Source organism: Barbus barbus (genome assembly GCF_936440315.1).
Source record: "Barbus barbus genome assembly, chromosome: 27".
Classification (NCBI taxonomy): Eukaryota; Metazoa; Chordata; class Actinopteri; order Cypriniformes; family Cyprinidae; genus Barbus; species Barbus barbus.
The window spans coordinates 22,094,684-22,108,506 of record NC_136755.1 but is presented as its reverse complement, the minus strand read 5'-3'; the positions used below and the strand labels follow the sequence as shown (position 1 = coordinate 22,108,506).

The following is a 13,823-nucleotide window of genomic DNA, read 5'->3' as shown; positions in this document are numbered from 1 at the left end:
GATTTAATGCTAAATTTCTCCAAACCTGTTGCAATGAAGAAACAACATCATCTACATCTTGGATGTCATGAGGGTGAGAAATCCCTTTAACTCCCCCAGAGACATAATGGAGTAAACACACATTTGTATTTATATTTCTATGTTTGTTCATCTGTGTCTCCTCCCTCTTCCTGTTTGTCTTTTCTTTGTCTGTAAAAAAGACACTTAATGATCACATGACGAAAAAGGGGAGAAAAGCGTTCAGAGAGAAGGAGAGGAGCTGGAAGTGATGTCAGTGAACCTGTCACTTATTTATTTGCCTGCACACTGAACATGACCTAACACTCATACTCGGTCTCTGCTGGACACCTTCACAAATTACTATGCAGTGGTGTTTTCTCAAACACTGATTGTGCTAACTATTTAATTGAGCAAACTTTCACTAAGGTAAGAACACCCACAGCAATTTATTATCCAGTTGTTCATATGCTATATATATATATATATATATATATATATATATATATATATATATATATATATATATATATATATATATATATATATATATATATATATATATATTTGTTTTTTTAACTAAGATTTTCCAATGCAATCCATGCTGTGCAATCATTTTATTGCATTTTTGTATTTTATATACTATACGTTTATTGTGATTTGTCAAACATAAGCTGTTAAATGGCCTATCTTTGCCTTAAATTGTCATACCTTATTTGCATTCTTCTTATTCATATGTACTACTGCTTTCTGTTTTAACATGAAAGGAGAAACACAACTAAAACAACAGTTTTTATTTTTGAAGAAGCATCATTGGGTTTTATATCGTGGAATTAAGTACCTTCAATTCAATTGGCAGAATTACACAATATATGTAATGTGAGTAAAAGCTAAATGTAATGGATATACTACAATAAGATGTTCTGACCTTTTATGATTCAGCAGAGCAATTATATAACTCACTTTAGCTTTGCTTTTAAACCAGTTTTATATGCTGCAACCTCTTAGTTGCCAGACAACTCATATTTATCTTACTATATGGTGTCACTCAAATACGAGCGCTATGACACTTATGATGAATTGCTCACTAAATGGCAATGTACCAGAATGATATTAGCTAACATTAAGTGAAACACATCAAGATTGCAAGTTTTATGAAATGTTATCACGAATGCATGAATCAGATGCATGAAGATGATTCGGATTCTGCAGCTGTGTGCTCATTAAAAACAGATTTTCTTTCCACTTCTCTGTTTTGTTGAAGGTGAAAGGTTCAGTTTTCCCACTTTTTTCCAGACAGATATTTTGAAACAGACTCTGAGTAAGAACTGGGTGGCTTCTGTCATGTGAGAGCCCAATATGGCTTGATTAAACTATATTTAAAATAAATTTAAATATTTAAACTAATTTCAACTGTACTTAATATTTTAATAACCACCCCATAAATACACAAGGAAATGGTCCTGGGTGAATAAGAGGAAGTACATGTAGATGCTTATATTTTTGTGCTCATATTTAGTCATGTCTAGTATTGTAGTTCTTGGGAATTATTTAAACATACTTTACACATTACAGATATCATTTTCCCTACATGCATTCCCTGGGAATTGAAACAGTGACTTTGGCCTTGCTAATTATTCCATCTGTGAATCAGTTAAAATGCTTAATTTTAACAGACATACTGCATATAATTGTTTTATTTTTGTCTTTCAGAATGGCCTCCAGTGCAACTGTTCTCATGCAGTCCCACTCAGACATCTCAACCCACCATGAGAAAACTACAGTGGACATTGATGCCATTATGGATAATGTTACCATTGTCCTCTACACCATTACCATTATCTTCGGCATCACCGGGAACTCTGTGGTCATCTGGGTGGCTTGCATGCGTCTGAAGCCCAGTGTCACTAACGTATGGCTTGTCAATCTCGCCATAGCAGACCTGATCTTCTGTCTTACCCGTATAACTTCGCTCCTCAAAAACCTTTTCTATGGCTACTGGCCTTTTGGATTCTTTCTCTGCAAGTTCAATGGTTTCTTCAAGTACGCCAACATGTTCTGCAGTGTTTTTCTTCTGGCCGTCATCAGTGTGGATCGAGCACTCTGCATCTGGCGTCCAGTGTTCACCAGAGAACGAAGGACGTTATGTGCCGCCCGGGTGATCAGTGTGGGAGTTTGGATCGTGGCGGTGATCTTTAGTTCACCGTACTTTGTTTACCGGCAGGTCTACCTTGGTGACAACAACTTGAGCAAGTGCTCAGTGGAGGTCAGAACAACTTTTTTGAATTATGTGTGAATTTAAAAATGGTTTATCAAGTAATTATATTTGCATAAATTATAATATTGCATAGGTTGAATCATTTAAATATATAAATCATACATTCTAGGCAGACAAAAAGGGTCATAATTTAGTCTACTCATCTGCTTACTTTCACACAGCAGCAGTTCTATATGAGATTTACAGCCTTCTATAACCGAACTCACACCAGTACATTTTAAGAACTCAAAACTGTATTTTCGGCGAAACCCTGTGTAAACAGAACCGTACTGAACAACTAGCCTACTGTATGTGACTGTATACAGTTCAAGAGAGCATTCTTGTGTGGTTTCTTACAGAGATGAGCTGTGTGGCATCTTACGTTTTATATCCAGTCACTGTCCTCCGCCAGAGCTACTCCCGTGTAGTCTGTGTGGTCTGAAGCTATACAAGCTGTCATCGGTAAATTAAAATTTGACAGAAGAAATAGCAACTCTATTGAACTTCTGTCTTGTCAAATGTGATAAAATTGTGCCGTTTTGGACATTGTGATAATTGTGGTTATGATTACAATCACAAACACATCTCAGTCGGATTAGACACCATTCTGAATTTAACACAGATGAATTAAACGAGACTGTGACAGTCTTTACACAGTCTTTACGCACTGTAAAAAACTCCTATATCATGTCATTTTCAAAAGAACTTTCAAAACTTTTTTATGAAGTTTTTGTCCATTAATTTTTTTCCCCCAGAAACAAAATCTGAAAGAATTGGTATTGATGCCAAACAAATTGAACGCACTTTGCTTCTATCTCTCACAGCCTCGTTTTGATTCCTGCCAAAGATTAAATATGGCACTCCCCTGGCTAAAGTCTATAGGCTTGACTCCAGTTTTTGGATGTTCATAAGACAATATTTGAACATCTATTGTAAGCTGCTATGTGAACAGAAAATTTCAAGGCTCACGCCTATAAGTAAGTGCGGTTGTCAATGCTTGCGTGTATACCAGCCGCGCTGCAGGCACATTTCAGAAGCATCCCAGAAGCGACTCTCTGCGCTGCTTCGCTAAAGATACACGCATACACCTACTTCGATTAAAAATAATGGCTAGTGCTGTAGCTGCAATATACGTAAACCTATCAACTCCCATTGCCATGACTTATCGTGTGAGGAAAAAATAAGTTTTAGTCACATAATATTGGTTAATGGAAACGCAGTCATTTCGCAACAGTTTTTTATCGACATTTCTTAAATATTGCAAAATATATCACCCTGATTTTATGCACATTTTGACGTATCAAATCAGAAACGAGTGATGGAAATGTCAAATGAAAAAAAAATCCCTTAATTCGCAAAAAAAACGGTGCTTTATTTGCAAATCTTTTATGCGATATTCCAATTTAGCGCATATAGATTCAACTTTGGATAGAAACAATAACATATTTCAACCTTTCTTATTTCGTACCACTTTATTTCATTGTGACGCATCAGATGAGTCGATTTGTAATCTTCATTTCAAATTTTTGTGTGAACTGTCCGTTTAAACATGAACTTTCTTTTAGCATAGTAAATGTGAAATAGATTGTCGTCATTCAGAGATCTGATTTGCTTTGTGCAGGTGAAAGAAGCATCAAAGGGTGACAATTCAGCAAAGAATGCCTTGTACAGCATTCGCTTCTTATGTGGATTCCTGTTGCCCTTCCTGGTCATCCTGTGCTGCTACATCTTAGCTGGCATTGGGATACGCAGAACAAGGTTTTCTGGAAAATCGAGGCCTCTCCGCATTCTTGCTGGACTGGTCTGTGCTTTTTTCTTATGTTGGGGCCCCTACCACTGCCTACTGCTCGTCAAGATGGTGGACAAGAAGAGCCATGCTGTTAAAGTGGGCCTGCCTATTGCTAAAGGCTTTGCATATTTCAACAGCTGCGTGAATCCGGTGTTGTACTTCTGCATGGGACTTGATGTTAGGCAACGCTTCAGACAAAGCATATCAGGGATTTATCGCAGAGCACTTATGGAAGAAGACCACACTTTGCAGTCCCAGGAAGGCACTGCGGACGAAAGCTGTAATTCCATTCCAAAGACTGCAGGGATCATTCGAGACAGACCTGAGGGCATGACTAAAGTTTAAAAGAGTTTCATTGTAATGTCATTTTTGCTTTTTAGCAGTACCGGTCAGTGGGAAAATATTACGGGGAGGCCGATATGCAAACACTGATCAAATCCAAATGTGAAAAATCTCAGTTTTTTTTGTTTTTTTTGGCTGACAATTATACTACCATACTGTCTTTAAAATAATCTTGATAATTAAGAACTTTTACTGAGAAAACCTAAAAAGAAAACATTCAATAATAGTGAAATCAACACTTTTGCAGAGCAAATAAAGAAAGATGTACCATTGTTTTATACAGAAAATAAAGCATTTTATAAAGCAGTTTATTTAGATCCTCTTGATTTTTTTTTTTCTTTTTTTTTTTCTGATAACATCTTAAAAGCCAAATTACATGAAAAAAATATGAATCAATGTGAAATGAACATTTCTTTTCCTGTCTGTGGTATTGGTAATATAAAGTTTCCCACCTTTGAGCTCCTCCTGCCTCTTCTGTGTGATTATTTGTGATTTATTTATGGAGAAAGGTGCTATGGCTGTTGAAACTTTATAGGGGTTTTATTCTTGAGTGTTTATTATTTGAAGATGTTTCTGTTCTATTTTCCTTTTCCTGTCTTCCTTGAATGACCCGACTGCAGTCTGATGTTAGTATAAGTTTCTTTTAAATATTATCTCGTAAGCCACCAGAGAGTTCTGATTTTTGGGTGGCAAAACCATTAAAGATGTCACTGAAAAATAGGTCACTGGCCTGTTTTGGCAGTTGAAATGTATGGGAAAATAAAGCTAAATATAATTAAATAAAATGCAGCTTTTTTTATGTTAAGCAGTACAGCAACATGGCCTGTGTGCATCATCAGTCTTGAAAACCAATACAAATCTGACACAGCCTGTTAACAAGCTTATAGGTAAATCAAACTTCTGTTCTTTATGCAAAGTCTGGGCCTTAATGCAAAACCAGAGGCCTGTAACATGATGGCAGATGAACAAATTCAGAGTTACAGGATTACTTTCAAGTTGACAAAAACAAACCACTCCAATCCGGTTTTGTTGGTTACCACCATGATGCTGATCATCAACTTTCATTGTCAACTCAGGCTTTGATCCTGAGTTTGTGGAGCAGGTGCACATGACTGTGTGACATCATGGTGAACAGCCAATCACAAGGTTTTGCTAAACGTTAAGAGATCGAAGAATATGATGAATTTAAATGCATTTACAATGAAAAAAGTGCTTGTTCATTTATGAGCACAAGTAAAAATATTATCTTGCTCTATCACGTCACAAGTGAAACTTGTTCAGTTTAGTTTATATAGTTGGAAATATACAGCGATAGAGACTCAAGCATGTAAGGTCACATGTAGTCATTTTTAAAGTGTTATCTATTGATTCTACAGCTTATTTATATTACATACGATCTGTATATATTAACATTCATTTAAAATAAATTATAATAACTGTTAAACAAAAATTGCTTGTGTGTAATGAATTAATAATAATATAAATCATATAATTATATAAATCATATAGTACTAGTTACCTTTAATTTGGAGCAAGAGAAACTGGGGGAGTGAGTTATTTGCGTCAGACATGTGTCACTTTGCTCACATCTGATTGGTCCAATTTCGGTTTGAGATCTCTAACCCAGAACATAACCTGCTCCAGAGCATAAGTGTAAGTTACTATGGCAATGAATGAATGAAGCTAAAAGCCAAGCCACTTTCATGGTACCTAAAACCCAGGATTGGTGCAAACTAAACTGAAACTTACCTGGCTAGCTTCATGGTACAGGCCCCAGTTCAGGACCACAGGTTTTCAGTAACATTGACTTTTGTGTCTTAAATATAGCATTCAGTATTTAGTGTTTATTGCTCTCTGGAGCTTTTAATTGTTATTGGGGAGCTTTGCATAACAGTTTGAATTACGTTCATATTTCACACTTCTTCGTAATTATAAAGCCTTATCATCTGAAACAGCACTGTGTAGTGAGACTGAAATACAACTATCAGAAACTCATACTGACAGAAAGTCAAAGCCTCCTGACAAATGCAGACAGGAAGAAAGAACTTCTGTTTATGATTTTTTTCTACGCCTCTCTGTTGTGTTCCTTGCATAATATTTCCTTTTGTTCTTCCTTATTTGTATTCTGTAATTTAATTTTAATTTAATTTCAGAACTTTTTTGTAATTGGTAACCTTTAATATCCTTAAAAAAATCATACATTTAAAATAATTACTTATAAACTTGTTATAAATAATTATTTTTCAGTTTCTGTATAAAGTTCTTTCTATAATTTTTTCTATATTCTGTAGAAATAAGTCACAGAAAATAAAAAAAGACCCTGGGAAATGAAGATGAGATATATTAGTGCCATTTTCTTCCTGGCCATCTTTTATGTGCATCGAATGTGGCCTTCTGTGAAAGCCTGAAGAGGAAGTGAGTGTGGTCATTTTTGTTTTTGCACTTGCATTTAGTCAACCACCCCACAAACAAAAAAATACAAGAGATAAACACAAACTAAAAAATAAATAAATAAAGAAGGTATTTTTAAAAGAAGAAGAGAAAATAAAGAAGAAATTTAACCAAGCACTTCAGTGCTAAAATATCCACACACACACACACACAAAAAACCCCATAAGAATTTGTATGTGCTGTGTTAATTATTAAATATTTCCATATTCCGATATTATGCATTATGAATTTACTTGTATGATTCTTTGATTATTACTTTTCATATATTCTTTTATTAATTTATTATTTGCTCATATATTATTCTTAACATATATTAGTTATATGTATTTAACATATATTATTTATATTTATTTACTTTTACACTTCTCTTCGCTTCTACTTCTCCCTTTCTTCTTTCGCATCTTGCATCATATATTAGGCGCCTATCTATCCTTTTGATTGCTTGTATTTAGACTTATTTGACTCAAGACCCATGATATAAATATAGTGTTGTATTTTATTCAGATATATAGACTTATTACTCAATCTTTTGTATTGTAAAATGATTGGATTGACTATATTCATTAAAACTTAATGTTTCATCTTCAATTATGATTATTGTATTACTCATTTGCATATTTGAAACTTTTAAATTGATAACTTTTCTGCACCAGCACATTTAGCCTGATTTAACCTGTTACTCATTAGTGGCTAAATAGTTGTAGTTACTGATAATCTTTTTTTAATATAAATTTGAAGTAAAATGTTTGATAATTTTTCTTAGAATACCCATGGTAGCATGACAGAATGGTTGACTTTGTTGAATCCAGTCAACACTAAAGTATAAAGAAAGGTACTTTTTATGTTCTGATAATTGTATTAAATAATAGGTTATCTAAAATCACTGCCTATTTCTGAAGAACATGGGATTTGTGTATGTAAGGTTTTTTCTTTTTTTTCTTTTAAGGGTGTCAGGTGTCAACTATTTTCGTGAAAGATGGCCCCCTTTTTTAATACTTTTTGTTTTTCATAAATCTCTTATACACCATCTCTGCCACAGTTGATAAGCATGAAGAACTGAAAGCTGAGGTCAGATTTTCCAACAAGCATGTGCACGCACACATCTACACACTGACTATTTCTGTCTGCTATATCCTGGAATAAATGAACGCTGGAAAATATAATTTGTTACATTAGTCATTATTCTTACTTGGACAAAGATACAAACATGCCCACACATGGAGACTGTTTACCACCAGCATCACGCTTGACCACAAGCTTGCAATGATATCCTCATACAAAAATAAATGTAAAGATAGAACCATGGGGAAAACTGAAATAGTGTAAACTATCTAGCACACCCTTACGGAAAATACATTTATTCAAGTGTGCTATTAGTATACTTCTTTTAAACTAAAAAATAGGAAAGTATACTTTTAGTCTACCTTTTATGTACTTCTCAGAAATGGGCTTTATATACTTCTCAGAAATATACTTAAAATGACATACTTGACTTGACTTCAAAATTTATTTGAGCTATACTTGTGCTCCTAGACTCCGTGTTTATAGGCAGGGGGCACTAGTACACATCTTCTGTACAGAATTTCCACAAAAAACGTGAAGAACAAACCTAAACAACAGATGCTTCCACATGTAATCTAACACAATCATCTGACATAAAACAGCATCAAAACTGTGTAACGTTATGGTATAAAATGTCACCAATGAAGAGGTAATAATGACTGTCAAGCTTTGGGGTGTTGATTGACTCCATCTATGTTTTGATTATCGTTCTGAATTCAATTCATAGTCTTTTTTCCAGCTTTTTGTTCAAAATGATATTTATTAGGGACTAAATAGGGACATAGTAGTATACTTAAAGGATGATGTAAAGTTCACTTAAAGAAAACTTACGAGCATACTTGTACTATAAAATTACTAAACTAGTAATTTACTGACAGTGTTGGGGAGTAACTAGTTACATGTAACGGAATTACGTAATTTAATTACAAAATAAAAGTAATTGTAATCAGTTACAGTTACTAAGAAAAAAATAGTAATTAAATTACAGTTACTTATGAAAATGTTAATGATTACAAAGGGGGTTACATCTGATTTTTTCACACACAATTCCACATACAGATTTAATTGAGTTCTTTCATAAATTGCAGTGATTGCTCTAAAATATGAAACACCAGTGTTTCAGAAGTTAATAACATGCTTATCTGATAACTTTTATGTTTCCTTTAGGGTTCATGTATATATGCTTTGTTTTTTAAGATTAACATTTTTTTTTCAAAGGCATTGTTTGATTCCAGTTTTCCTGTCATAGCTATGCAAAGATTTGATTTCAAAAACAGTATCATAGCTATTAAACTATTTCTTATGTTTTTAAATCTGTATTTAACCTCAGAATGATTTTAAAGTAAGTCTGATTTTGTCATGGCTGTGCTTCAAAGGGGACACCGGATGCCCATTTTCCACAAGTTGGTCCGATTCTTTATTCTTGAAATGGACTCAGTGGTCGTGTAAAACAACACACTTTTTACCTCGTCAAAAACAGCTCTGTTCACAGCGACTCGTTCGGTGCATATCTCTTTACATGCTAATGAGCTCTGCTCACCCCGCCCCTCTCTTCTGTGGAAAAGCAAACGCGATTCGCAAATAATCATAAAAAATCAAAAGTGAGACTTACTTCTTCTGGAGGAGCTGCTGGATCATGAACAACACACACCCGGAGCAGTGGGCAGCCATATTGCTGTGGCGCCCGGGGAACAATTGGGGGTTTGGTGCCTTGCTCAAGGGTCTCGCCTCAGTCATGGTATTGAAGGTGGAAGAGAGTTCTGGTATTCACTCCAAAATCAAAATGGCTTGATAATTGAGACTGTTTAGGTTTTTGGGTGAAAAAAAAGGAGTGAATTTTTATCATTTATTTAGTAATGAAGGATTTCGAAGTCTGGCAGTAATCAGTGTTGAGTACTACTGTAAGGTTAACCCTGCCTGGTTTACATGTTTGAAAATGATTAACAGTTGAAAACATTACAAATTTAGAAAAGTAATCAAAAAGTAATCAAATGTAATCAGTTACATTACTTTAATAAAGTAATTGAAAAGTTACAATACTTATTACATTTTAAGTAAGGTAACTTGTAATCTGTAACCTATTACATTTCCAAAGTAACCTTCCCAACACTGTTTATTGAGACTATACTTCAAAGTGTACTAAAAATATTACTACAAGTATTTAATTAGTAAACTCTCCGTATACCTATGTTCACTTTTAGTATAGTTGCAGTACAAACTAAAAACTTGGATGTAAACTGTACTCAAAGTTTACTACTGTTATACTTAAAGTATACTTTTATATACTAGAAAGTTATGGAATTATTTTTGTGTCTTTATTATTCAAACAAAAATTCTGTATTTGAGAGCAAAACTAATTATTTTGTAATTAAAAAACAAAAGTTTGCAAAAAAAAGTCTTAAGGTTCAAAATTAAAGTAATTGAAAACAAAATAATTTGCAGTGCATGTAAATCTTTAAAAAATATATATTTTTCTTTGTGCACTTCAAAAACTTTTCATCACTAATCCACAAATGTTGCTCTCTTTCCTGCCTTCTTTTTTTGCGGGTCTAAAACTTTTGTTTGCGAGTTGAAAAGTTTTGCTTGCGAGTGAAGCTGTGTGTCAGTGGGCGGTCTTTAGTCCCAAGGAGTATTGAAATAGTACACTTACAAGTATACTACTAGTGCACTGATGTTTGTATACTTTCTACATAAAGTATCCTTAAAAATATACTTGAACTTTACTTATGTATACTTAATAAAATAAACTTATACTACTTTTTGGTAAGGGAAGTCAAACTGAGTGCTATTCCAACAAAAAAAACACAATTAAATAAAACGGGTCATCTAACTTATACGCAAAGTCATCAACATTTCCGCCAGAACTTTTTTCCCCGTGACCTTTGGAATTTGATGATAACCCACAAGCAGTGGAACAAGTGATTGTTTGTTCAAATACATGGCACAACACAAAAAGTTATGCAGCTCTATCACCAGAGGACCACCTAAATACCAACAGACATGTAGCTCATTAGGGGAGACCGGGGGCCTGTACCATGATGGTAGATGAACAAATTCAGAGTTATAGGATAAGTTTTGAGTTGACAAAACCAAACCACTCCAATCTGGCTTTGTTGGTACCATGAAGCTGATCATCAACTTTCTTTGTCAACTCAGGCTTTGATCCTGAGTTTGTGGAGCGCCTGCACATGAATGTGTGACATCAGCAGCGAACAGCCAATCACAACACAGAGCAAGTGGGATTCACTTCTCGCGAGAGAACCAGCGAGATTCAAAACTCTTTTGTTAGATTAAAGAATATGAGGAATTTAAACGCATTTCCACTGAAGTACTTGTCCATGAAACAGGACAAATAAAGGAAATGATCTTGCTCTATCAGTGCAGTCACAAGTGAAACTTGTGAAGTTTGTTTATATAGTTGATAATATATAGAGACTCAAGCATGTAAGGTCACATGTAGCCATTTTTAAAGTGCTAGCTGTTGATTCTAACACTTATTTATATTATATATGATATGTATATATTAATATTTAATATTTTATTTTATCTATCTGTCTTATTTTTATAAAAAAAAAAAAAAAAAAAAAAACGTTCTACGTGTACTGCGTTAGGCTAACCAAGACTTATAATAGCACTTGCATGTTGTTGTTCTTTTGTTGGTTTTGATTGCTTCTAATGTCCTCATTTGTAAGTCGCTTTGGATAAAAGCATCTGATAAATGACTAAATGTAAATGTATATTCATTTAAAATTAATGCTTTATAATAATTGTTAAACTAAAATAGCTTGTGTGTAATGGAGTAATAATAGCATAAATCATATTATAATTATATAAATCATATGTAATTTTTAATTATCATTAAAGCCAGGCATTTTTATTTTTTATTTTTAAGGTACTTCATAGTGACCTTTAATTTGTAGCAAGAGAAACTGGGGGAGTGACTTTTTTTTTCTGTCAGACATGTGTCACTTTGCTCACATCTGATTGGTCCAATTTCAGTTTGAGATCTCTAACTCAGAACATAACCTGCCCCGGAGCAGGTTAGCAGTGGAGAGTAAGTTACTATGGCAATGAACACAGCTAAAAGCCAAGCCACTTTCATGGTAACTAAAACCCAGGATTGGTGCAAACTAAACTGAAACTTACCTGGCTAGCCAGCTAAACCGGCTTCATGGTACAGGCCCCGGGGATGGTAACATGGGTCAGTTGTAACACATCCAGTTTCTCAAACAAGGAACAAGTTACAAATCACCGTATTCACTTCACACTTTCTCAGTTAGTCCCCATATGAGAAATTAAAGCCCTGTTGTAGATACAGCAGGTTTTAGAATAGAAAAACTAATTTTGAGGTAAAAAACTGAACTTTTTACTCTCAATGAAACATGTTATAACTTACTCCAAGCAAGTATTTTATTTATATATTTTCTTTGAATTTCAGAATGCATATAGATTTTGGAAGAGAAAGACAAACCGAGTGGTGCCCCTAAATGTCCAAGTGTTCAAGTTCAGTTTTATTATGGCCAGTTACCTCTGACATTAACACACATGCATGTTATCCCGTTTTATTTTCATGTTGCTAATGTTTCACATACACAGAAACATACTCCAATTATGTTGAAAAGTCAATGTTAAAAAAGTTTTTGTAAAAAACTTTAATTGTCTTTAAAAGTCAATGTTTAGAAAAGTCAATGTTTTTTTTTTTTTTGTCATAGTCCTTGTTGCATGTTACATCTCACCCTGGTGGATATCATAATGTTACATCTCACCCTGGTGGATATCATAATGTTACATCTCACCCCAGGGTATGTTACTGTGGGGTGAATCGTAACATTTCACTCCTCGGGTTTGAAACTAAACCATGCATTTTCTGTTTGTGCTACAAAGATAACAGCCACGCCAATTAATAGCAGACACCTGTAACTAGTTTGAATCACATGTTGAATGCTCTGGCTTAAAAGAACTTCAAGATACAAACAGAAATGTCAAAAATGTTACAATCATCTCCGGTCTCCCCAATTTGATCATAATCATTGCGAAATCTTGACTGTGTGTCTACAGTTCTGAGTGATTCATGTCCTGGCTGGGATTTCTAAATTACTTAAAATGTCCGGGTTTTGGCTTTGTAATATAATATAATGTATGACAAGCTTATACATTATATTATGTACGTGTATTTACATTGATTGGTTGATTACGTACAATGCCTGCACGCTATTGGTCAAAGTACTTTTCAGTCACCACCTTCAGCAATTCAGCAAGCAAGCTGAAACCCGGACATTTTTGGAAATTTAGAAATAAGACATATGGTTACGCTTGTTAACTGAATTTGTGTTGGCTTGCTGTTTTTCTGCAGTCCTGTTAATTCTAAATAAATGAATAAAGTAAAATAAAATAGAAACATTTGGCAGTATCCTACAACAAAACCTAAAAGGCATATATTTGCCCCTAAATGGTACATATTAGTACTATAAAGGGACATGTTAATACTTTAAAAATACATTTTAGTAGCCTACCTAAAGTGTACTTTTAAGCACCTTTTAATAGTGTACTGCCCCAGGGATAGTTTTTTTTCTGGGAGACTTTTAATACTTTTTATTGCTATAGGGATTTTTCATGCTGTTAAATGTATAGCACACACTTTGACACTTTAAATGGCTTTGGTAATTCTCTGTACTCTGTACATCTATAATTTCATGTATTTAGATAAAATCTGCACGTCTCCTTCCTCTTCCTGCCTGTCTTCCCTTGTTGCTAAAGAGCACATTTTAGAATGACTGAGCAAAAGATGCAGTGAGAAAAACCTGTTTTGCACACTCATGATACAGCGACTATTCAACATTCAAACATAGTCTATGCTGAACATATTGACAAAGGATTTTGCAATGCTTTTTATCCTGAGATCGATAGTTTGGACTGATTATTGCA

The 13,823-nt window shown here is 34.1% G+C and overlaps 1 protein-coding gene across 1 annotated transcript; it reads left to right on the top strand.

Moving 5' to 3' along the window:
- Window positions 1-285: 285 nt before the first annotated feature.
- Window positions 286-4,847, top strand: LOC306847437 (fMet-Leu-Phe receptor-like). The gene is made up of 3 exons (XM_079381391.1): window positions 286-426; window positions 1,711-2,263; window positions 3,876-4,847. The coding sequence occupies exons 2-3, from the start codon at window positions 1,712-1,714 to the stop codon at window positions 4,386-4,388; spliced, it is 1,065 nt and encodes a 354-aa protein (XP_079237517.1). The 5' UTR covers window positions 286-426; window position 1,711; the 3' UTR covers window positions 4,389-4,847.
- The last annotated feature ends 8,976 nt before the right edge of the window (window positions 4,848-13,823 follow it).